The following is a 26,390-nucleotide window of genomic DNA, read 5'->3' on the forward strand; positions in this document are numbered from 1 at the left end:
TTTTTAGAGATAGTTCACACCCTAAACTGATCTAAAAAAAATTTTTTATGATATATTTTTATTCTGTAATATTATTGTTTAATATCTTTGTATTAATTCATTACTTACTATGTATTTTTATATCTCTTTGAACTGTATGTGTTTATAAATTATAATAATAATAAAAAGATTGAAAAAGAAAGAAAAGAAGTTCTCCAGTATTACATCATCTACTCAATATTTGGAAGAAGATTCATGTAGAAAGAAATAAAACAAATTATCAATTACCAAAACTAATATTGACGCAAAACAAGTTACTCCCTTTTACAATAGATAACCTTTCCTTTAGAGAATGGGAGAAAAAAGGGATTAAAAGAATAGAAAATTGTTTTTCAGGAAATAGATTATTATCCTTTGAACAAATGAAAGATAAATACAATATAACTCAAGATACAGCGCTGGCATATTACCAATTGAGATCCTACTTGAAGGACAAATTAGGAAGCAGTCTGAGTTTACCAGAGGGAAGTAATTTTGAATATGTGATTACAGATACAATGATAATCAAAAGATTTATAACAAATATGTATATTAAACTGCAAGAAAAGGAGAATGAGGAAACAAATGGTAAAACTAAACAAAAATGGGAACAAGATTTAAATATAAAGATAAAAAAGGAAACATGGGAGAAGTTATGTTCTGGAACGATGAGAAATACAATAAATACGAGGTTACGTATGATACAATATAACTGGATACACAGGCTATACATTACACCTCAAAAGTTAAATAAATGGGACCCAACAGTATCTGATAGATGTTTTCGATGTAAAAAAGAAATGGGAACAACAATTCATGCAATCTGGACATGTGAGAAAGTAGAAAAATTTTGGGAAGATCTAAATCAGATATTAAATAAAATTACAGAAAACAATATACCAAAGAATCCAGAAATCTTCCTCCTAAGTAACATAAAAAACAAAGAATTTGGAATTGATTTGGAGGATGCACAAAAAAAATTTGTTAAGATAGCTCTAGCCGTAGCAAAAAAATATATTATGTCAACCTGGAAATTGGAAGATAATTTGAAAATACAACAATGGTATATAGAAATGAATAAATATATTCCATTAGAAAAAATAACATATAGTTTAAAAAATAATATTGAAATATTTGAACAAATATGGGAGCCTTACATGAAACACAATAGCGAAAACCTATCGGGGACATTCACTACCTAAATTAACGGAAGGAGAAGGAAATGAAAAGAATTGACTCAGTGGAATTTCTTGTGTATTTTTATTGAATGACATTGTTTGACTGGTTTAATGTATCCTAGATTTTGTACTTTAAATGGACGGGAGGGGGGAGGTAGGGAGGGTGGGATGGGAGGAGGGAGGGTGGGGAGAAAATGGCACTGTATATGTTTGAAAAGGAAAAAGTGTGTATCATGGTTAATGTGGTTTATGGTGTGAAAAATAAAAAATTATAAAAATTAAAAACAAAAAAACCAGTTTTTGCTTTTTGTGTCCCTATATTTCGTAAGAGATATTCACAGGGGAGAGGGGATACAGAACAATAGACTTGTAGGGCTTGGTATGCAGTTTCCATCACTGATGTTTATGGAAAGCAGGGTTTGGCATGTAGCTTCCCTCACTAATGCATATGGAAACTGCACGTCTATTTATTTATTAAACTATTTATTTTTTACATGCCTTGGAGTCTAGAGGGATCAAGGATTCCATGAAGGGGTTGAAGGTCTAAAAGGTTTGGGGACCCCTGCCCTAAACAAAGCATAGTGCTGGGGGAGCTTGGTTGGTGGTGCAGTGTCAATGGGGGGGAACAACGGTGAACACGGGCTGAAATGCTTCACCAGGGCTGGGGAGATGTAGTGAAGTCAGTGTAAAGAGGTCAGGGGATGAGGACCAGGGTCCCATCTGTGAGGACCAGGGTCCTGTGTGTAAGGGGAGCAGGGCCCTGTGTATGAGGTGTGTCAGGATCCCATGTGGGAGGTGGTCCAGGGTCCCATGGATGATGACCAGGGTCCTGTATGTGAGGTAAACTAGTGTCCCGAGTGGGAGACAGTCCGGGCTCTAGTGTTTGATGTGGCCCAGAGTCCCATGAGTGAGACCAGGATCCTGTGTCTGAGGACAGGGAGAAAGTTGAAAATACCTAGATGCAAATGAACCTGGGAGTCCTCATGTGGCATAGCCTGAAGGTAAATTTGCAGTCAAGTCAGTGGTGAAGAAGGCAAATGCAATGCTGGCATTCATTTCAAGAGGAATAGAATATAAGGGCAAGGTTGTGATGTTGGGGCTTTATATGTCACTGATGAGACCCCAATTGAGTATTATGAGCAGTTTTGGGTTCCTCCTTTAAGAAAGGATGTGCTGATGATGGAGAGAGTTCAGAGGAAGTTCACAAGGATGATTCCAGAAATGAAAGGGTTAACAAATGAGGAGGATTTGCTTGTCCTTGGAATATGGGAGAATGGGGGGAAGGGGGATCTTACTGAAACATTTTGAATGTTGAAAGGCATAGATAGAGTAGATGTAGAGAGGTTGTTTCCCATGGTAGGAAAATAGGGAAAAACTTCAAGATTGAAGGGCATCCGCTGAGTACAGAGATGCCCAAGGTGGTAAATCTGTGGAATTTATTGCCACAGACAGTTGTGGAGACTAAGTCATTGGGTGTACTTAAGGAAGGATTAGCCATGATATCAAAAGTTATGGGAAGAAGGCCAGGTAGTGTGGTTGAGTGGAGAATGAAGCAATTCATGATTAAATAGCAGTGCAGACTGGATAGCCTATTTCTACTCCTATGTCATGATTTTATGGACTAGTTGTTCCATATATGAGGACCAGGGTCCCATGTGTGAGGGCCAGGGTTCTGTGTATGAGATGGAGCAGGATTCTGTGTGTGAGGACACGTTGATGAGGTGGTGCAGGCCCTGTGTGTAAAGTGGAACAGATCCCTATATTTAAGGAGCAGGGTCTCGTGTTAGGTTGGCCAGGTTACTGTGTGTGAGGACTTTGGTTATGTTTGAGGTAGGTCAGGGTCCTGTATGTGTAGAGCATGATCCCCTGTGTGAAGAGGGCCAGGTTGCTGTGTGTGAGCACCAGGATCCCACATGGGAGGACAAGGCCCTCGCCATCCTGGGAATTGACCAACATTCACTGCACTCCTTCTCTCACAGGGGAAACCTCCTCGGGGGCTGGGGGGGGGGGTAGGGAACACCACACTTGTCCCTTCTTCACCATTATCGGCACACAGCTGGCAAGGCAACTGCACCCCAGTTCATGGAGAGCTGGTTCAATCCCAACTCCTGTTGCTGTCTGGATGGAGTCCGCTAGCACAACCAGATGGAGCCTCTAATGTCCTCTGGACATGCAAATTGGGGGTTAACCAGCCTCTGGTGTGGGAGTTGAAGGGAGCCATCAATTTAAGGAGAGTGGAATAATGTTTAGGGGAGATGCCAGAAGTTAGTTTTTCACTCAGAGTGGTAGGTACCTGTAATGCTGGTGGTAGAGGCTGGTACAATATGGACATTAAAATGTCACAGATAGGCACATGGATGGAAGAAAAATAGGTTGAGGGAAGGAAGGGTGAGATTGATTTGGAGTGGATTTCCATAGGTTGGGATGAAGTACATATGCCATAATATTCTCAGTTGCAGGGTGAAAGGAGAATAAGGAGAGCAGCAATGGATCAAATGCTAAGAAAAGACATAGATCAGATGAACAGATTGGACTCTTCCTTCAGGTAGCGTCCAGTTCTGAATGGTAGTAGATAATTAAACCATTAACAGGAGAGGTAGCTCTAACAGCGTTCCACCCTCAGCAGCAACAACATGCTGGAATAAAGGCTAACCGTGCTCAGCCAGAGGGAGTGAGCAGGTGACCCATCACACTTCCTTCCTGAGACCTCCCTCTGTCCCTCCTGTCCTCAGCTGAGAGCACAGGAGAAGGCAAAGGCCAAGGGCCCAGACCAGAGTTTCTGAGATGGCTCTGGCTCTGGTCAGGCTGTGGCTGCATAGTTCCAAAACCAACCAATTGCAGAATTGCCCAGGTATGTCCTGTTCACACAGGGCCCACTGGGAAATGACTGCCCAATCAGCCTTCTCCTGGTCATTAACTTCTTCTTGCAGTATTGGAGGTCAGTGAAGCCAACAGTATCCATAGCCTCCTTTTTTCCATACCTTGATGAAGGCATCAAGCCCAGAACATCAGTTATGTATCTTTATCTTTGCTATATAAAGGACACTGTTTGACTTGCTGAGTTTCTCCAGCATTGTGTTTGTACTTCAACCATGGAGTCTGTAGACTTTCATATTTTACTTTGAGCCAACAGAATCTCTGATGACCTCATCTGTGAGAAGAGCAGCCAGCTGCAGCTCCTTACAAACCATGTTAGGGAACTGGAAATGGAGCTGGATGAACTCCAGATCATTCGGACAGCTGAGGGGCTGATAGACACGGAGGCAGTCAATCTAGGAGGCAGGAGGAAGGAAGCTGCGTGAGAATCAGAAGAGGAAAAGAGAATGGCCACGGTACAGTACAGGGCACCACTGTGGCTGTTCCCCTCAATAACATTTTGGATACTGTGGTGAGGGGTGGGGAGACCTACCAGGGACAAGTCGTAGTGGTCAGGTCTCTGACCCCATGGCTAAGAAGGAATGGGAAGAGAAGAGAGCTGTGGGATTCAATAATTAGGGAAACTGATAAGTTCTGTGGAAGAGAATGAGAATCCCAGATGTTGCCTTCCAGGTGCCAGGGTCCAGGATGTCTCCGATCAAGTTCATGACATTCTCAAGAATGAGTATGAGCAGACAAATATAGTCCACATAGGGACCAATGACATGGGTAGGAAGGGTGATGACCTCAGGGAATGAGACACTAAGTTGAAGGACAGGACTCCAAGGTTGTGATCTCAGGATTGCTACATGTGCCATTTGATCGTGAGGTTAAAAATAGGATCATGCAGCTTAATACATGACTGAAGAGATGATGCAGGAGCGAAGGCTAAAGATTTTTGGATCATTGAATACTCTTCCAGAGAAGGTAGGATCTGTACCAACAGGATGGTTTGCATCTGAACTGCAGAGAGACTAATGCCCTTGAGGTAAGGAATGCTAGTGTTGATTTGGAGATTTAAACTACATTTGCAGGGGGATGGAGTGCCAGAGCTGATCATGGAGTAGGGGTGGACAAAGATTACAGGAATCTAAGGATTGTGTAATAGTGGGAATAATGTTCTGAGGTGTGTCTACTTCAATGCAAGGAGTTTTGTAGGAAAGGCATACAGGCTTGGAGCATGGATTGGCACATGGAGTTCTAATATTGTGGCCATGAATGAGATGGTTGCACGAGTGGCAGGACTAACAATTCAATGTTCCGGCATTCCATTCTTTCCACAATAGAGGTGGAAGGATGAAAGGGGGATGGGTGGCATTGCTAGTCAAAGAGGACTCATCTGCTGAGGCTAGGTGGGTGAAGCTAAAAAATGGGAAAGCTATGATCACATTAATAGGGTTATATTATAGAGCTCCCAATAGTTAGCAAGAATTGGAAAAGCAAATCTGCAGAGAAATAGCAGACAGGTACAGGAAACAAAAAGTTGTGATAATAAATGATTTTAACTTTCCACATATTGACTGGGACTCCCATGCTATAAAATGGCTGGATGGGTTTAAATTTGTCATATGAATTCAGGAAAAATTTGCAAATCAATATATAGAGGTAGCAACTGGAAAGTGCAATACTGGATCTCCTGTGAGGGAACATGTGACAGAAGTGTTGTAAAGGAACACTTTGCATCCAGTGATCATAAGGTCTCTAATTTTAAAATAATTATGAATAAGGATAAGGTCTAGTCCTCATGCTGAGATTCCAAATTGGAGAAAATTACATTTTGAGGAAATGAGAAAAGGCCAAGAAAGTGTGATTGGGACAAGTTGTTTTCTGGCAAGGATGTGCTTGGTAAGTAGGAGACCTTCAAAGGTGACTTTTTGAAAATTTGTATGTTTTTGTCAGGATAAAAAGCAAAGTTAAAGGCATATGGAACTTTGATTTTTGAGCAATATTGGGGATCTAGCAAAGGTGTACAGCAGGAAAAGGCAACAAGGAGCAAGTGAGGTACTCAAGGAGCATTAAAAAATGCAAGAAAAAAATAAATAGATCAGGACAGCTAAAAGAAGATATGAGGCTGCTTTAGCAGACAAGGTGAGGGAAAGAGCAGCTGGAAATCTGTAAAATCTTAAAGGCTTCTTCAGGTTTATTGAAAGCAAAAAGGATAGGAAGGACAAAATTGGACCTCTTGAAGACTAGAATGGTCAGCTATGTATGAGCTGGGGAGATCTTAAATGTTTTTTTGCATTTGTGTTTACAAAGGAAACTGGCTGGATAGAAGTGAGGCAAACAAGCAGTGAGGTCATGGAACCTCTACAGATTAGAGGAGGAGGTTCTTGCTGTCTGAAGGCAAATCAAGGTGGCTAAATTGCCAGGTATTCTCTTGGACTGTGAGGGAGGTTAGTGTGTAGAAATTGCAGCGGTCCTGGCAGATATATTTAACATGTCCTTATCCATGGGTGAAGTGCCAGAGGATAGGAGGGTGGTGCGTTTTGTTCCATTGTTTAAAAAAAGGTTCTAAAATAATCCAGGAAATTATCAGCCAGTAAACTTGAGTACACTAGTGAGTAAGTTATTGGAACTCTCTGCTGCTGCTCTACTCACTATACACCCATGACTGTGTGGCCAAGCACAATTTTATCACTATCTATAAATTTGCCGATGACACCAAAGTTGTCGGCAGAATCACAAATGGCAATGAGGGGAAGCAGACAGGAGGGAGATAGGTCAGCTCGTTGAGTGGTTTTACACCAATAACCTTGCGCTCAGTGTTAGCAAAACCAAGGAGATGACTGTGGACCTCAGGTGGAACACAACCCAGTCCTCCTTGAGAGCTCAGAGGGAGAGAGGGTCAAGAATTTCAAATTCCTGGGTGTCAACATCTCTGAGGATCTGTCCTGGAGTCTCAATGTCAATGCAATCATGAAGAAGGCTTGATAGTGGCTATACTTTGTGAGGTGTTTGAGGAGATTCAATATGTCACCGAAGACTCTCAAAAACTTCTACAGGTGTACCATGGAGAGCATTCTGGCTGGTTGCTTCATTGCCTGGTATGGAGGTGCCAATGCTCAGGACAAGAAAAAAGTTCAGAGGGTTGCTAACTTGGTCTGCCACATCACAGCCATCAGACTTCACTCCATTGAGGACATCCACAAGAGGAGGTGTCTTAAAAAAGCAGCCTCTATCCTCAAGGACCCCCCCCCCCCCCCGCCACAGCCCATGCCCTCTTCACTCTGCTACCATCGGGTAAACAGGTACAGGAGCCTAAAGACGAGCACTCAGCGGCACAAGGACAGCTTCTTCCCCGCTGCCATTTGATTCCTGAATAATCAATGAACCAAACCCACAGCCTTACTTTTCGCACACTATTTTGTTTGTTTATTGTTTTTAATATGGTTTATATGAATCTTTGCCCTGTGACGTTGCCGCAAAACAATGAATTTTGTGATTGTTCATGACAATAGATTCTGATTCTGGGGAAAGTTGTTCTAAGGGATTGAACAGGCAGAGACTGATTAGAAATAGTCAACATGGCTTTGTGCATAGTATGTCATGTTTAACCAATCTTATAGATTTTTCAAGAGGATACCGGGAAACTTAATAAAGGAAAGTTCATGGATGTTGTCTGCATGTACTTTAGTAAGTCCTTTTACAAGGTCTTGCATGGAGAGTTAGTCAGGAGGTTCAGTTGTTCGGAGTTCATTGTGAGGCAGTAAATTGGATTAGACATTGGCTTTGCAGGAGAAGCTAGAGAGTGATAGTGGATGATTGTCTCTGTGACTGGTGACTCGTGACTAGTGGTGGGCCTCAAGAATCTATTGTTTGTCATCTATAGTAAGGATCTCAATGTTAATGTAGTAAATTGTATCAGCATGTTTGCAGATGACAAAGACTAGAGGTTTCTTGGTCAGTGAGGAAGGCTTTCAAAGCTTGCAGAGGGATCTGGACTAGTTGGAAAAATGGCCTGCAAAATGGCAGATGGAACTTGATGCAGCGAAATATGAGCAGTTGCAATTTGGAAAGACAAACCAAGGTGGGACACTGAGGATCTGGGAATGCAGATATCTAATTCCCAGAAAGTGGCATTTCAGGGAGATCGGATTGTCAAGAGGGCTTTTGGCACATTGGACTTCATAAATTAAAGTATTGAGTATAGGAGTTTGGATGCCATGGTGAATTTCTATAATACATTGGTGAGGCCAAATTTTGAGTATTGTGTGCAGTTTTAGTCATTCAACTACAGGAACAGTATCAATAAGATTGAAAGTACAGAGATTTACATGGATGTTGCTGGGACTACTTAAACTGAGTTACTGGAAAAGGATAAACAAGTTTAGACTTTAATCCCCAGAACTTTGAAGAATGATAGGAGATTTGATACAGGTATACAAAATTATGACAGGTGTAGAGTAAATGCAGGCAGCCTTTTTCCACTGAGGTTGGTGAAATAAAAACTAGAGGACTTGGATTAAGGGTGAAAGGGGAAAAATTTAAAGGGAACATGAGGGGGAACTTCTTCACACAGGGTGTGGTGGGAGTGTGGAATGAGTTGCCAGATGAATTCATATATGCAGGCTCAATTTTTACATTTAAGTATTGAGTATAGGAGTATAGGAGCCATGAAAGACCTCAACAATGAAGACGCTGTTTACATCCGGTACCGCACGGATGGCAGTCTCTTCAATCTGAGGCGCCTGCAAGCTCACACCAAGACACAAGAGAAACTTGTCCGTGAACTACTCTTTGCAGACGATGCCGCTTTAGTTGCCCATTCAGAGCCAGCTCTTCAGCGCTTGACGTCCTGTTTTGCGGAAACTGCCAAAATGTTTGGCCTGGAAGTCAGCCTGAAGAAAACTGAGGTCCTCCATCAGCCAGCTCCCCACCATGACTACCAGCCCCCCCACATCTCCATCGGGCACACAAAACTCAAAACGGTCAACCAGTTTACCTATCTCAGCTGCACCATTTCATCAGATGCAAGGATCGACAACGAGATAGACAACAGACTCGCCAAGGCAAATAGCGCCTTTGGAAGACTACACAAAAGAGTCTGGAAAAACAACCAACTGAAAAACCTCACAAAGATAAGCGTATACAGAGCCGTAGTCATACCCACACTCCTGTTCGGCTCCGAATCATGGGTCCTCTACCGGCATCACCTACAGCTCCTAGAACGCTTCCACCAGCGTTGTCTCTGCTCCATCCTCAACATTCATTGGAGCGCTTTCATCCCTAACGTCGAAGTACTCGAGATGGCAGAGGTCGACAGCATTGAGTCCACGCTGCTGAAGATCCAGCTGCGCTGGGTGGGTCACATCTCCAGAATGGAGGACCATCGCCTTCCCAAGATCGTGTTATATGGCGAGCTCTCCACTGGCCACCGTGACAGAGGTGCACCAAAGAAAAGGTACAAGGACTGCCTAAAGAAATCTCTTGGTGCCTGCCACATTGACCACCACCAGTGGGCTGATATCGCCTCAATCCGTGCATCTTGGCGCCTCACAGTTTGGCGGGCAGCAACCTCCTTTGAAGAAGACCGCAGAGCCCACCTCACTGACAAAAGACAAAGGAGGAAAAACCCAACACCCAACCCCAACCAACCAATTTTCCCTTGCAACCGCTGCAATCATGTCTGCCTGTCCCGCATCGGACTTGTCAGCCACAAACGAGCCTGCAGCTGACGTGGACATTTACCCCCTCCATAAATCTTCGTCCGCAAAGCCAAGCCAAAGAGAAGAGAAGATAGGAGTTAGGATATTATGGTATAGTTGTATAAGTCATTTGTGAGGCAAAATTTGGAGTATTGTATGTAGTTCTGTTCACCTAACTGCAGGAAGGATATCAGTAAGATTGAAAGAGTTCAGAGAAGATTTACTAGGATGTTGCCGGGTCTTCAGGAACTGAGTTACAGGGAAAGGTTAAACAGGTTAGGACTTTACTCACTGGAGCATAGAAGAATGAGGGGAGATTTGATAGAGGTATGTAAAATTATAAGGACAGAGTAAATGTTGATAGCCTTTTTCCACTGAGGGTAGGTGAGATACAAACCAGAGGACATGGATGAAGGGTGCAAGGGGAAATGTTTAGGGGGAACATGAGGAGGAACTTCTTCACACAGAGACTGGTGGGAGTATGGAATGAGCTGCCATTTGAAGTGGTGAATACGGCTCAATTGTAACATTTAAGAAGAATTTGGACAGGTATGTAGATGGGAGAGGTATGGAGGGCTATGGACTGGGTGCAGGCCATTGGGACTAGGCAAAATAATAATTCTGCACAGTATAGAAGGGGCAAAGGGCCTGTTTCCATGCTGTAGTGTTCTATGGTTCTATCGTGTCCCAAGGATCTCTGGAGGTACCTCTAAGGATCTCTGTATATTCTCAAGGATCTCTAGGCATACTCTAGGACTCTCATGGTGTGTTCAAGCCTTGTTGGTATTCCCACAATGCCTCATCTTATATTTATCAATATTAAGCACCGTCTGCCTTTTCTCAGCCCAACTCACAACACGTCGCTCTCCCCCAGTAGCCCCACAGTCCCACAGTCCTCAGACTCACCACTATCTTTAGGCATGGTTGATCTAACCTACCAACTCACCTCAATTTGTTTTTGCTGGGTTTAATAGCCTAGCTTCAGTCTGCCACTTTCATACAAACCTCCAATTATAACATGGTAGCAAGTTCCCAAAGGCCTTCACCACCAGTCCATCCACTGAACTATTCTTCTCAGGATCAGAGCTGACTTGCCCAGTCACTGGCACCATGATAGGCAGATCTTGGAACTAATTCCCAGGGATTCATCCTGCCTGTCTTTGGAGGATGGGGGAGGAGCAAGTTGGCACTCCCTAGGGAGTAGGGATGAGTTGGCAGCCTCTCTAAGGATATATGTGGGGTAGGGGTTTGGAAAGGGAGTGACTGGCTGGGTGTGTGAGGGTCCTTTCAATGATCCAATTAGAGAGGGTAAAATCAATGTTGTGTCTGGATACATTAGGGTTAGGGTTAGGATGGAGGTTTGGAGTGGACGCTTCATCCCAAGGTTCAGGAACTTGGGCAATGCTCTCCCCATGTCTGATTGGTCGTCGAGTAGATCCACAGTGGGGATGAAAGGTCTTTGAAGTGGGGTGTTCAGGATATTCTGATGATGAAGCCCGAGACTGGGATTGACTATGGCCTCAATAATTTTGAGGTCAGGTGGCATGGCTCGGACCCTCCTCTTCATTCTATGACAATTAATGGGAGGGGTTTTTGAGGTCAGGTGGAACAGTTAGAGCACACCTTTATTACAGCACTGGCAACCTGTGCCTGAATCCAGTGCTGTCTGCAAGGAGTTTGCATGGGTTTGCATGGATTTCCTTTGGCTGCTCTGAATTTTCCCCAGCCTTCAAAAATGTACAGGGACTGTGGGTTCATTTTGGGGGTCTGAGTTCATAGGCTGGAAAGGGCCCATACCATTGCTGCGTATCTAAAAGAAATCTTGTCAGGTGACCTGGCCTGAACCCTCCAATCTATGAGTAGACATTCTCGTGTTTTGCTCATCTTCTGGACTCCCTGCTGTTCTGCTTAATTCTTTCTGAACTCTCTTTGAATTCTTACTCTTTCCTCTGAATCTCATTATCACTTTTCCTCTCTCCATTTCACTCTCTCTAACCCCATCAGGTTGGACATAAAAACTGATGATGAGTTTTTTTGTCACATACCAGGTGACATGGTTAGTGTAGTGGTTAGCGCAACACCATTACAGGGCCAGCGATCAGGACTGGGGTTTGAATCTTGCGCTGTCTGTACAGAATTTGTATGTTTCCCCTCGGTCTGTGTGGGTTTCCTATGGGGGCTCTGGTTTCCTCCCATCATTTGAAATGTACCAGGGGTTGTAGGTCATTTGGGTATAATTGGGCCGCATGGGCTCGTGGGGCTAAATGGCCTGTTACCGTGCCGCATGTCTAAATTTAAAATTTAAATTAAAAATACCTAACTCCAATGAACAGATGTAGTAAAATTCTTCCTTGCTGCAGTTACATAGCATTCACTGACAAACAAGTATAAATTAAATTACCATGAGAGAGAAAAAAGATAATAAAATCAAAAGATAGTTAAACATTTTTACTGATGCAAAAAGAACAACAGTTGTACTGTGTCAGTCATGCAGACGGATCTTTGGAGGTCCGAGGGGAAGTCATGGCTCAGGTTAGAACCTACATGTACTGGTCTTCAGGCTTCTGTACCTTCTGCCCAGAGATAACAGTGAGAAGTGGTTGTGACCAGATGATGGGACATTGGCTGTCTTCTTGATGCAGTGCTTCGCATCAATGTCTGCAGTAGATGGGAGGTCGGAGCCTGCGATGGACCTGGCTGAGTTTGCTTTCTCTGTAGCCTTCTGAATTTCTGGGCACTCGAATTTCAAAACAAGGCTGTGATGCAACCAGCTAGTATTCTATGGTCTATGGTCTATGGTCCTTCAGCTTCTCCTTCCTAACAGTCACTCCTTCTTCATGGAGTCATAGAAATCAAGATTATTGTTCTGGCTCTCCAGGTTCTCAATCTCCATCCTTTATTCTGACATCATCTCCAGTTATTCGACCAATAATGTTGATGCTGTCAGCAAATTTATAGATTGTGATGGAGCAAACTTGGCTACATAGTCATAGATGTACAGGGAATAGAGCAGGGGGCAAAGCACACAGTCTTGGGGGACCCCTATGGATGATCAGCGAGGAGGAGGTGATGTTGACGATCTGCACTGACTGGACCCTTAAAGGTCCAGTTTGGTTGTGTGTCTTACTGGTATGATGGTGTTGAACATCAAGCTGTAAGCCTGTTGTTGTAGTCCAGGTGATTAAATGTAGCATATCTCTTTCTCCTCTCTTCTCTCTCTCCCTCTCCCCTTTCTCACTCTATCTCTCCATCCATCTCTATCTCCTCTTTATCTCTTGGTTTTTATCTCTCAATCTGTCTTGATCTTTCTCACTCTTTCTTTCACTATCTCTCTCTCTCTACCCCCCTCTGTCTCTCTCTCTCTCTCTTCACCAAACTTCTCTCTCCCTCACTTTAATATTTTTGCTATTTCTCTGGTTTTTTTTCATATCTCTAGATGCAGAACTAGAGGGATTGAGTGGTAAGGAGGTTGGGCAGGCCAGAGACCTTTCCTGGAGCATCGAAAGCTGAGTGGTGCCCTGCAGAGTCTTATAAAATCAGGAGGGGCATGGATAAGAGGAATGGTCACCATCTTTCCCCAGGGAGGGGGCATAAAAACCTGGAGGGCATCAATCCAAGGTGAAAAGGGACCTGAGGGACATGTTCTTCATCCAAAGGGTGGTGGGTGTGTGGAAAGGAAGGGTTTGTAGGGACCGGCATACAAGAACATAGGCAGAAAGCTGAGGTCAGCATTGATGAGTTGGGCTAAAGGGCCTTCAAGAGCGTAAAACTCAGTTCTCATCTGAGATTTGTTCCTTACCTTTATTTTTATTTTTGTATCAATCCTTGTTGATCTCCATCTTTCTCTCTCTCTCCCACTCTCACTTTCTCTGCTTCTATCCCACTTTTCACTATCTCCCTCATTGCATCACTCAGTCACTAGAAATCCAATCTAATTAAATGTGGCATTTGGGAATTGCTGAATTTGGCTTCTGTTGCCTCTCTGTGCATTTCAACCCCTGATTAATTTACTCTCCCTGTCTCTGTTTTTCTCTCTCCCTCATTCTTTCCTCTCACCACTCTCCATCTCCCCCTCACCTCACTTTCTCCTCTTCTCAACCCTTTCATCACATTCTCCTCCCCATCCCTCTCCCCAATCCCTTCTATCTAACTCTCTCTCCCTACTCTCTTGATTGTTGATCTTGCCTCCTCCTTTCCTCCCTCATTCACATTCTCTCCTCAGTTTTACATTCTCTTCCCCTCTCCTAATCCCCCCCACACCCTTCTCACTCCTTCCCCTCCCTCTTTTCCCTTCTATCTCACCGCCTTCTTTCACTTCCCCACCCATCTCCCCCTCCCCTTCCCGTCTCTCTACCCCACCTCTCTCTCATCCCGTTCCATGCCCTCTCCCTCTCTGCCCCTCTCTCCTCCCCCACTTACTCTCCCCCCACCCTCTTTCCCACTCTCTCTCCCCACACTCTCTCCTCCCATCCCACACACACACTCTCTCTCCCCCTGCTCTCACCCCCCACACATTCTCTCTCTCTCCCCCCACCCTCTCACCTACACTCTCACCCCATTCTCTCTCCCTTCTTACCCCTTTCTCCCCTCCCCCACTCTCACTCATCCATTTTTCCATCTCTCTTTCTCTGCCCTCTGTGCCCCTGTCTCTCTCATCTCTGCTCCTTCCCCCTCTTTCTCTCCCCTCATTCTCTACCCTCTCTTTCCCACCTGGTCTTCCCCTCCTTAATCCCCCCTCTCTCAGCCCTGATCCTTCTCGATCTTTCTCTGCCCTCTCCCTCTTCCCCTCTTTTCCTCCCCTCCTCTCTCTCCCCTTTCTTAACCCACTTTCTCCCCATTCTCTCCCTTCCCCTCTTTCCTTCTCCCCACTCTACCCCTCCCTCTCTCTCTCACCACTTCTCCATTTCCCACTCTCTCACCCCCTAAATCCCCACTCTCTGTTCTTTCTCCCTTTTCTACTCCCTTTACCCACCTCTCTCTCACTGCCCTCTCTCATTCCCCTTTTCAATATTTTTATTAACATTGAAATTTCTCATCCAAAAATAGAGTAGACATGGATAAATGCAAAAATCAAAAAGATTAATTACACTAAAATCATATCATTTCATCCAAGGTCCCCCACATTTTAATCACAGATTATATTGTATTGATATATTTTATTATTAAGAAAAGGAAAATCTAAACCCACTACCAAGAAAGAATCTGTTTGGCCAAAAAAAATTAATATAAAGACAGATTTCTTATCAGAGTTATAAATTACCTCATTAGTCAACATTTCTACCTTCATAACAAATCAAAGATTATGAAAGTAATTCACAAAGTGTCCCCACAGTGTTTGAAAATTTACATTCAAATTGGAAATTGAGCATCTAATCTTTAAGTTTAAACGTGACATGACATCACGAAACCATTGAACGTGATTAGATGAGGTAACATCCCTTTATCTGAGTAACACTGCCTGACTTGCCATTAGAGAAATAAAAGCTAATGCATGTAGCCTAGATGTCATTAAAGTTATGTCACTCTCTCCAACAATACCAAATAAAGCAGTTAAGGGATTAGGTTTAAAATCAACTTTAAAAAGTGCAGAGAAAGTTTGAAATACTTCAATCCAATATTTATCAAGACTCTGGCAGGTCCAGAACATATGAATTAATGAAGCATCTCCGTTGTTGACTTTGGACATGTGAGCCTCATGGACTACTTTAAATTGTAGGAGAGAGTGGCGGGCAGATAAAGAAGAGGCATTAACCAATTTGAAAATTACATTCCAAGTGTCTTAAGGAATTAAAAGCTGTAGGTCCTGTTCCCAGGCTTTTTTAATTTTATCTGAGGGAGCATCTCTTATTCCCAACAACATATAATAAATGTTAGATGTTAAACATTATTGAAAGATTATAAAATATAAATTGCATCAATTCAATTCTTATCAGTCCTCTTAGGAAATGTATGTAATTGAGATCGAAAAAATCTCTAATCTGTAGATAAGGAAAAATTGATTATTTGGTCGATTGTATTTAATTGAAAGTTGTTCAAAACAACTGAGACTCCCTTGACAAATAAATCTTTAAAACATTTAATGCCCAATCTATACCATTTTTGAAAAGTTACATCAATCATGGAAATTTTAAAGAAATAATTAGAAAAAAATAGGGCTAGAGAGAGAAAATCTCATTTAACCAAAATGTTTTCTAAATTGTATCCATATCCTCAAAATATGTTTAATTTGTTTATTTTCTACCCCCTCACCCTTTCCCCTTCTCTCTTTCTGCACCTTTTCCTCTCTCTGCCACCTCTGTCCCCCTTCTTGTCCTCTTCTCACTATCTCCTTCTCTCCCCACTTTTTGTCCTCCTCCTTGGCTCCCTCTCTCTTCTCCCCTCCCTCACTCCCCTCTTTTTCCCCTCCCTCCCCCATTTCTCCCCTCCCTCCCCATTTCTCCCCTCCCCGCTCTCTCTCCCTCTCTATTCCCTGTCTCCACCATCTCTCTCCCCTTCTCCCCCTTTCTAAATCTCTTTCCATCCCCTCTCTCTCTCTCTCCTTCTCCCCTGTCCCATCCCCCTCTCCCTCTGTATATCCCACCTGTTCCCTCTCTGCTTCTCTCTCCAGCCTTTTTCCTCCCTCTTCTGTCTCTATCTCTCTCCCTCCTCACCCGCACTCCCCTCTCTCCTTCCCTAACCTCTTTCTTCCCCCACTCTCTTCCTCTCCTCTTTCCCCCCTCCCTACCCACTCTCAACCCTTCTCCCCCTTTTCTCTTTACTCCTTTCTTTACTCAGCCTCTCCCACTCAATTCCCCTTCTCTCTCTCCCTCTCCTGTCTCCCACTCCTCCTTTTCCCCTCAAACCCCATTCTCTCTCCCTTCCTCCCCTCTCTCCTCAGCCTCTCCTTTCTCTCTCTCACTCCTCTCCCCACCTCTTTCTTTCTCTCCTCTCTTTGTCTCTTCCTCCTCTCCCATCTCTCCTCTCTTTCTCTTACTATCTCCCACAGTCCATCCCATTTCTCCACTCATCTGCCCCCTCACTCCCCCTGCACCCTCTCTCTGCCCCCTCTTTCCCTCTTATCTACCCCATCTTTTTCTCCCCTCTCTACCCCCTTCCTCTCTCTACTTTTTCTCACCTATGCCTCCCCACTCTCTCCCTCTCTCTTTCTTCCCCTCTCCCTCTTCCGCCCTTTCTTTCTCTTCCCCCTGTCTTTCCCTCATTCTTCCCCACTCTCTCCACATCTCCCTTCTCTCTCACCCCTCTCTCACTCCACCCTGTCCCTTCCCTCTCTTTATCCACCCTCTACCCTTTTCTCTCCCCTCTTCCCCCTCTTTTACTCCCTTTCTGCCTCTCTCTACCCCTTCTCTACCCTCTCTGATCCATGTCTCTCCCTTCCCTCTCTTATGCCTAACTGTCCCAACCCTCTCTCATCCTCCTCTGTCACCCTGCTCTCACTTCCCTCTCTCTCTACCCCCTACCTCCTGCCCTCCACAATCACCGCTCTCTCTTACACCTTTCTCTATCCTGCCTCTTTCCCTCTGTCTGTTTCCCTCTCTCCCTTGCACTTGCTCTTCCTCTCTCTATACCTGGCATCATTTCCCCCAATCTCTCTATACCTGGCACCACTCCCCCCAATCTCTCTATATCATTTTGCTCCCCTCTTTCCCTTCCCATCTCTGACTCCTTGCACGCTCACCTTTTTCTATCCCCTATATTTCTCTCCCTCCCCATTTCTCCTCCCTCTTCCTCCTCTTACCCCACTCTCCCCTTCCCCCTATCTCCCCTCGTCCCTCTCTCTGTCACCTTCTCTCCCCTATTTCACTTCCCCATTCCACCATTTCCCCCTCCCCTTTTCCAGCTACCCCTTTCTCTTCCCCTTCTTCCTTTCCCTTATTCTCTCCTTTCTTTTCTCTCTCCCTTTTACTCCCTCTCGCCCCACTCTTTCTCTATCCTGCTCTCTCTCCCACTCACTCCCCCTCCACCCCCTTTCCTCCGCTCGCTCTCTCGCCACCTCTTTCCCTTTCTTCCCCCCCCCTCTCTCGACCCGTTCTTTCTCTGTCCTCTCTCTCCATCTGTCTCATCCCCCGTCTCGTTTGCTTCCCGCTCTCTCCCCATTTCTCTCAGCCGCTCTCTGTCTCCCAATTCTCTCCCTCCCCTCTCTGTCTTCTCCTCTCCCTCTTTGCTCCCACCTCTCTCTTCCTGCAATAGACTGGATCGCACTGCTGAACGCACTCACATTCCACATCAGCAGGGAGAGCGGGAAGCCGAGAGAGAGAGGCAGCGCGGGGGAGGAGAGAGGGAAGGGAAGGGGATTGTAAATCAAAGGCAAGTAAACAATCTCATTCTTCCCCACACCACTAAAACCCCATCAACCCCTTGTCCCACAAATATTGTGCATGGAAGTAGCCCACAGTTGTGAAATAGACCCCCACCCCGGAGTGAGATCTTTTGGTGGGAGGGGGAGAGGAAAGGAGAGGAGTGTGAAGGACTGTAAGGGGGCGGTGACTGAGAGCTGGGAGAGTGGAAGAGAAAAGAAGCTTTTGTGCGGGACCAGATAACTTCACAGCGTCACACCCCTCCTCCCTGTCCGTAGTGGCACAGTCCTTCCCATCCCCTGCTTATCTCCCCCCCCCCCCCCCCCCCATACCCCTCCCTCCCAAAAAAATACTTTTTTTTCCTCCTCAGACTCATTTTCCCTGAGAGTGTCTGAAATTCCACCACTTCCTGCCAGGAATCTCCCGTCTCGCTCGCCTTCTCTTTCTCTCCCTTTCTCTCTGTCTCCTCCCTCCCCTTCTTCTACCCTCCCTGCCTCACATCCAACCCTAGCCCCCTCCCCATCACCCCCATCCCCAACTACCCCAGGGACGATTGTTTAAAGAAATGTTTCGTTCTGTGCTGTGGATACTCTGCTTCGGAACCACGACTGCAGGTAGGAGAAACAGACCAACTTTCCAACTCTCCCTCTCCCCTCTCTCTTTTCCTAGTCCCCATCTGCTCTATCCCACTTTCTCTCCCTGTCTCACCCACCTCTCACTCCCCCAATTTCCATCTGTTCCCACCCCTCTCTCGCTTCCATTCTCCCACCCTTTTCTTGCCCTGTCTCCCACCCCTCTTCCCCAGTCTCCAACTGTTCCCACTTTCAGCTCTCTCCATCTCCATCACTCCTTCTCTCCCTCCCTCCAGTCTTTGACCAACTGTCTCCCTTTCTGTTCTTCTCCCTTCCCCTCTCCCCTTCCCCTCTCCCCTTCCCCTCTCCCCTTCCCCTCTCCCCTTCCCCTCTCCCCTTCCCCTCTCCCCTTCCCCTCTCCCCTTCCCCTCTCCCCTTCCCCTCTCCCCTTCCCCTCTCCCCCCTCCCCCTCTCCCCTTCCCCTCTCCCCTTCCCCTCTCCCCTTCCCCTCTCCCCTTCCCCTCTCCCCTTCCCCTCTCCCCTTCCCCTCCCCCCTTCCCCTCTCCCCTTCCCCTCTCCCCCTTCCCCTCTCCCCCTTCCCCTCTCCCCCTTCCCCTCTCCCCCTCCCCTCTCCCCCTCCCCTCTCCCCCTTCCCCTCTCCCCCTTCCCCTCTCCCCCTTCCCCTCTCCCCCTCCCCTCTCCCCCTCCCCTCTCCCCCTTCCCCTCTCCCCCTTCCCCTCTCCCCCTTCCCCTCTCCCCCTTCCCCTCTCCCCCTTCCCCTCTCCCCCTTCCCCTCTCCCCTTCCCCTCTCCCCTTCCCCTCTCCCCTTCCCCTCTCCCCTTCCCCTCTCCCCTTCCCCTCTCCCCCTTCCCCTCTCCCCTTCCCCTCTCCCCCTTCCCCTCTCCCCCTTCCCCTCTCCCCCTTCCCCTCTCCCCCTTCCCCTCTCCCCCTTCCCCTCTCCCCCTTCCCCTCTCCCCCTTCCCCTCTCCCCCTTCCTCTGAACACTCTCTCGCCCCCTCCTTCGCCTCCTCTCTCTTCCCCCCCTCTCTCTCAGGATTTTATGTAGCTCCTTGAGCCATCCCAGAACATTGCAAAGCGCCTGATTGTCAGTGACAGCCCTTCAGAGAAGTGGCCATGTCACATGTGTGAGGTACAACAGCATCCAGTTCTATTCCATTGTATACCTGTGTACAGCGGGGATGGAGCAGGGGGAATAAGGCTGAGCGAATGTACTTCTGGTTTGCCCCTTCCCCTTGCTGTTACCTTCAGGTTATCAGGATGATTGGGAGTTCCCTCAAACATCCAGGTCTTCCTCAGCAGCTCTGTGGGATGCTCCCTCACCACTGCTCCCAGAGCACAGTGCTGAATTTGACAGCATAGCGGGAACTTCAATTTGGAAGTGTGTGATGGGACAGTGTGGAGGGAGCTTCACTGGGAGTGTTTGCAAGAATGATGTAGAGAAATCTTCACTCTGGGGTCTGACTCTGGGGCTATGTGCTGGAATGGTGTGGAGGGACCTTCAATCTGGGTCCAACCCTGGGAGGGTGTGGTGGAATGGTGTGGAGGGAGCTTTACTCTGGGTCCAATCCCGGGGGTGTGTGGTGGAATAGTGTGGAGGGACCTTTATTCTTGTGTCCAATCCCGGGGCTGTGTGGTGGAACGGTGTGGAGGGAGCTTTACTTGTGACCAATCCCGGGGGTGTGGGGTGGAACGGTGTGGAGGGACCTTCACTCTGGGTCTGACCCCTGTGCTGATGATGGAGTGGTGTGGAGGGAGCATTACTCTTGTGTCCAACCCTGGGGGTGGGGGGGGGGGGGGGGGGGGTGGGGTGAGTGGTGGAACAGTGTGGAGGGAGCTTCACTCTGGGCCTAACCCTGGGAGTGTGTGATGGGTCAGAATAGAGGGATCTTCACTCTGAGTCTGACCCCAGGGGTGTGTAATGGATTTTTTTTATGTGCTATTTTGGGCTCTATGTTTATAAACACCTTCTGCCCCACTGCCAGGACTGGAGTGATGGAGGTCTGGGGAGAGGACAGATAGGCTGGCTCTTTATTTCCCAGAGTCTGACGCTGATTGGTTGAAGTAGATCCTGTTGAATTGTCTGCTAACCTCCCTCACCAACCATTGTGCCATCATCCACAAATTGACCAGCCATCCAGCTCATCTGGATCAAAGAACATAGAATATTAACCAAACTGGCCCTTCGGCCCACAATGCTGTGCCAATTGATGTAAACATATTCGACAACAATCTCATTCTTCCCTCCCTCACACCCATAATGCTTGTCTAAGTGTCTTTTAGAAGTCCCGATTGTACCAGCCTCTGCCTCCACTCCTGGCAATGCATTCCAGGCACTTACCATTCTCTGAGTAAAGATCTTACCTCTGTTGTCTCCCTGAAACTTTCCTCCACTCACCTGAAACAGATGCCCTCTGGTATTTGCTGTTGTCGCCCCAGGAAAAAGGTGCTGCTGTCCACCCTATCTATGCCTCTCATAATACTTAAATACCTCTCTTAAGTCACCTCTCATTCCTTCGACATTCAAGTTCATATTCAAATATACATTTCATTACTGTATATTTTTACATTAATCCTTTAATTTGGTACGCAGCATCATTGCCACAAATGTGGCCCCTTGTAATTACCAGTGGACCCAGGTCTCCGGTCCAAGTAACACCCCACCTCTGCCCTTAGTCTCCCAGTACCAAGCCCACTCTGTATCCAATTGGATTCCATAGGATCTACCCTCCGGTACATCCTACCATGCTGGACCTTGTCAGAGACTCCTGCAAAGTCCTTGTGGACAAAGGGCCATATCTCCCCTTTGGTGTGGCTGTCTCATGGAACAGTGCAGAGGGAGCTTCTGTCAGTCAAACCTGGGCCAGGGCAGCTGAATTGATTTCATTTCATCACCTGGATAACGTTTACCTCTTTCTGATATTTAGTTCAGATGGTGGATGTCATCTTTCTGGTTATTAGTGAGGCACTGGACAAAGTCTCACATGGTTTGGGTTGGTCCAGAAGGCAGGCCAGGCTGGCTGAACAAATACAACATTGCCTTGTGGCAAAATATAGTTGTGGAAGGAGGGTTTTCTTTGTGGAGCTCTGTGACTGGTGGCATTCCTCAGGGATTGGGGCTCATAGTCACCCAGTGTGGTGCAATTTGCCCGCATCCACGAAAATGTCCAACATGCACCAGGCAGACCTGCCACCTATCCATGTATCTGCCCATTTTTTTCCTTTAGTTTTTCAGTAGTATTTGCCTCAACCACCTCCTCCAGCAGCCCGTTCTATGCACCCACCACCCTGGGTGTAAACAAAATATCCCTCAGGCTCCTGTCAAATCTCTTGCCCTCACCTTAAACCTATGTCCTCTGGTTATCAATTCCCCTACTCTGTTCACCTGACCTATTCCTCTCATAATTTTGTACCCTTCATCCTCCTGTGCTCCAAGGAATAAAAGCCTAGCCTGGTCAACCTCTCTCTATAGCTCAGGTCCCCAAGTACTGGCAATATTCTCGTCAATCTCCTCTGCACTGTCTTCAGCTTGACGACATCTTGTTCACAAGATATCAACAATTCTGTGAATGCTGGAGGAATGTGGATGACACAGAGGTGGGTAGTGGGGATCGTCCAAAGCTGCAGCAGGACCAACATCTGTGCAACTGTTAGATGGAGAGTTAGCTGACTCTGTTTAATCCCAACAAGCGCAAAGCGGTGAATCTTGGGTTGGCACTTAGATGTTGGGCAGAAACAGTAAATGGCAGGGCACCAAAAAGATGTTGGTGGACGTAGAGAGGTGGGTTTATGGTTTGCATCCGTTGCCAATATGGGCCAATGGAGTGGTGGAAAATGTTTTCATGTGTTTGGCATCACTGGCCAAACACTGTTGCAACTTCAACAAACACAGGTTCACCAGTGCTCTCCACAAACATGCCGGAAGAACTCAACAGGTCACATGGCATCCATGGGAAGGAAAGGGTAACCAGCAGTTCGGGCCGGGCCTTTCATCACTGTATGCAGTAATGGTCACCAAACTGAAGAGAGATGGGTCACATTAGAGAGTGCGCAGTGGAGGTCTGGAGGACGTTAGATCGCGCAGCTGGGCTTGTCTCTTTGGACCAAAGGAGGTGGATGAACTAACTGACAGAGATAGATGTAGAAGTATGGAAGGTATAGATGGAGGTGGGGGAGGGGATGCAGTCAGAATCTTTTTCCCATGGTGGAAAAAGAGGGGGAGGTGATACCAAAAGCAAGGGGGCACTGTTTTAAATTGCCATGGGATCTTGGTTTTTTACAGTTCCAGAAGAGGTGGTAGAATCAGGTACAGTCTTGATGCTTCAGAGGCCTTCAGAAAGATACTTGAATAGGCAAGGCAAAGAGGGAAAATGTTGTAGCGTGGCAGCCCATTTCAACCCCCCACCCCATTTTCATGTTGTGTGTCCGTCCATGGTCTCATGCATTTTTCCCTTGGTACCTATCCTGGTGGCTGCAGGAAATGCTACACTGTGCCCACACTTCCTCATTCAACACCATTCAGATGAAGTAACACCTGGCTTGTGAATCTGCACGGTCATCTACTGCATCTGGTGCTCCCATTGTGGCCTCCTCTACAATGGAGAGTCTGGACGGAGACTGGGAGATCATTTCGTGGTGCATCTTCACTCTATCCACACACCTCCCAGTGGCCACCCATCTCAATTCCATGCTCATTCCCACACCGACATATCTGTCCATGGCCTCATGCACTGCCAAACTGAGGCCACCCACGAATCAAAAGAACAACACCTCATATTTCAACTAGGCACCCTTCAAGCAGATGACATTAACATAGACTCTCAGTTTCGTCCAGCTCTCCACCCAATCCATTGGTGTCCAGATCTGCATTTACAGAGCTACTCCCTCCAACCCTTCTCTCCATGTGTACTATAGCCTCTTGACTGTTGGCCAGTGCTCTTCCTCTTGCCCCTTCTTCCCTCCTCCCCCTGCCTTTTCATTCAGACACCTGCCAGCTTTTTGCTCAGGCCTGAAAAATTGGTTATATGTGAATGTAGGATCAGCGACTCATTCCTTACACTCCTACCTCTAACCCCCTCTGGTCCCTACATCCCTCTCTAAATGTAACCCCCTCCAGTTCCCAGAACTCTCCCTATCAGTAACCTCTGTCTGTTTCCCCCTCCGGTCTCCTGCACCCCTCCTTCTGACCCAGTGCAGAAACCCAGACAGATTTAGCCAGAGCTGTAGTTCCTGTCTGGAACAGCCACTGTGTTCAATGCTTATCTGCCTGTCCCAGCCATTCCCTCCCTCCCATCAGATTGCCTTCCAGCTCAGACTTGCATCAATCCCTCAGGACTCCTGATTCAGAGGAACAGGAAGTAGGCTCCTGTCTTGGAGTTGTGTTGCCCCGGCCTCCTAACTAATTGGAGAAGGAGAGCCTTCAAAGAGTTGGTGAGGTGATCGAGGTCTGGGGAGAGGTAACAGGTCTGCAGTTGTATGGTCAGGGGAAGGTGGGGAGAGGGTGACAATCTCCAGTCATATGATGTGACAGGGAGAGGGGTGGCAGGCCTACAGTCATTGGTTGGGGAGGTTGACATGACAACAGTCATACGCAGGGGCGAGGAGGAGGAGTTGAAGGGGTGAGAGAGTGTGGAAGAGGGATGGAGGGGATGAAAGAGGGGAGAGGAGGGGTTGAGGGGATGAGGTGAGTGAGATAAAGGTGGAGAAAGTGAGAGGGGTGGAGGAGGTGAGCGGAGAGAAGGGGTGGAAGGGAGGGGGTGAGAGAGGAATGGAGGGATTGAGAGGGATGGAGGGTGTTAGAAGGCAGAGGGGGTGGGAGGTATTGAGGGGATGAGAGGGATGGAGCATGTGAGAGGGGTTAGAAGAAGTGAGAGAGTGCAAGAGATGGGTGAGAGAGGGTAGAGGAGTATAGAGAGAGAATGGGTAAAAAGATGTGGAGAGAAGGAGAACAATGGGGAAAGGGAGGGAGAATGAACATGGAGGTAAGGTGAGGTGGCTGAAAACAGAGAGAACTGGGTTGGGGGGTGGGAGCGGAGGTTGTGGGGACCAGGAATAGGGAGGAGGGGTCTGAGGAGCAGATGAGCCTTGTCAGAGACTCCATAAAGTCTTGAGCTGAGCTGAACCATGGTTGCCCAGGGATACTGAGAGGCGGGGAGAAGGCTGGCAGGAAATTCCACACATTCCAGAGCCTGGGATTCAGCAGAGAGAGGAGAGATTCCCAGTACGGGGAGGGGAGCCTGTGGGGAAGCCCTGGGGGCTTGGGGCCATTGGCCCTGGGGGTGCCCTGCAGTCGAACATCCCACTTATTGTGGGTGTCCAAGAGAAGCCAGGCTCCATGGCACCCACCTGGCCTGCATTCAGAAATATAGGCACCACTGCACCCACCCACCTACATCTAGAAACATAGGCTCCACCTCACCTCCCAGCATGTGCCCAGAAACACAGGGTCCACCGCACCCACCTGGCCTGTCCTGAAACACAGACCTACCTCATCCACCCAGTTTGTGTCCAGGAACACATTAGATTGCACCCACCTGGGCTGCATCGCGAAACGCAGACCCATCACTCACATTGTGGAGCTTCCTCATTGCACCTCCACTGTGGAATACCCTCATTGCTCCCCCAACCTCCCTGCAGTGGAGCTCCCTCACTGTCCCTTCCACAGGGTGGAGCTCCCTCACTGTCCCTTCCACAGGGTGGAGCTCCCTCACTGCCCCTCCCACAGTGGAGCTCCCTCACCACTCCTCTCACAGTGGAGCTCCCTCACCACTCCTCCCACAGTGGAGCTCCCTCACTGCTCCTCCACAGTGGAGCTCCCTCACTGCTCTTCCCACAGTGGAGCTCCCTCACTGTTCCTCCCACAGTGGAGCTCCCTCAATGCTCCTCCCACAGTGGAGCTCCCTCAATGCTCCTCCCACAGTGGAGCTCCCTCAATGCTCCTCCCACAGTGGAGCTCCCTCAATGCTCCTCCCACAGTGGAGCTCCCTCAATGCTCCTCCCACAGTGGAGCTCTCTCAATGCTCCTCCCACAGTGGAGCTCCCTCAATGCTCCTCCCACAGTGGAGCTCCCTCACCGTCCCTCTCACAGTGGAGCACCCTCACCGTCCCTCTCACAGTGGAGCACCCTCACCGTCCCTCTCGCAGTGGAGCACCCTCAATGCTCCTCCCGCAGTGGAGCTCCCTCAATGCTCCTCCCACAATGGGGCTCCCTCACCGCCCTTCTCACAGAGGGACTCCCTCACTGTCCCTCTTCACTAGGATTCACCCTAATCTCTGGAGTGAATCTTAGATCAGTGATTCTGGAAGTCAGTGCTGGGTGGGGGGGGAGACGGAGAGAGAGAGATAGAGGGGGGGGGGAGGTAGAAATAAAGGGAGGGAGATAGTGGGGAAGGGGGAGGCAGAGATGGAGAGGAGAGAGAGAGAGGCTTTGTCTGATGCTTAATTGGCCTGTCTTAATCAAAGGAGAAGGAGATTAAAGTCAGCAGAAAATTAATTGGGAGTTGGATGCCTCTGGCATCCTGTGAATTGTGAGTACTAGTTGTTATGGCAACACTGATTCTGGACCGATCGCTGTCACCGGCCCCTCCTCCACCTCAGCACAAAGCATCAGTCAGGGCCAGGCCATTTGGCCCATCCTATATGCTGTTTCGAAAGGGTACAGATCGAATAAATACAAGCAGATCAAGGTAGCAAGAATGGGATAAAAGTGAAAGGCAAAATGTTTAGAGGGGACATTTGGAGGACTTCTTG

General features: G+C 47.3%; 1 protein-coding gene across 3 annotated transcripts in view; it reads left to right on the forward strand.

Annotated features, from left to right (window-relative positions):
• Positions 1–26,390, forward strand: part of LOC138764812 (kin of IRRE-like protein 1) — a 141,918-nt gene that overhangs the window by 15,790 nt on the left and 99,738 nt on the right. The window contains exon 1 of one of the 3 annotated variants that reach the window (XM_069941121.1): positions 17,786–18,665. The exons of the other annotated variants lie outside the window; for them this stretch is intronic. Within the exon in view, the coding sequence (XP_069797222.1) occupies positions 18,617–18,665 (49 nt within the window). The 5' untranslated portion in view covers positions 17,786–18,616. Of the gene's footprint in view, positions 1–17,785; positions 18,666–26,390 lie in introns of those variants that run through there. 3 annotated transcript variants of the gene reach the window in all.

The sequence above is a fragment of the Narcine bancroftii genome, chromosome 5 (genome assembly GCF_036971445.1).
Source record: "Narcine bancroftii isolate sNarBan1 chromosome 5, sNarBan1.hap1, whole genome shotgun sequence".
Classification (NCBI taxonomy): domain Eukaryota; kingdom Metazoa; phylum Chordata; class Chondrichthyes; order Torpediniformes; family Narcinidae; genus Narcine; species Narcine bancroftii.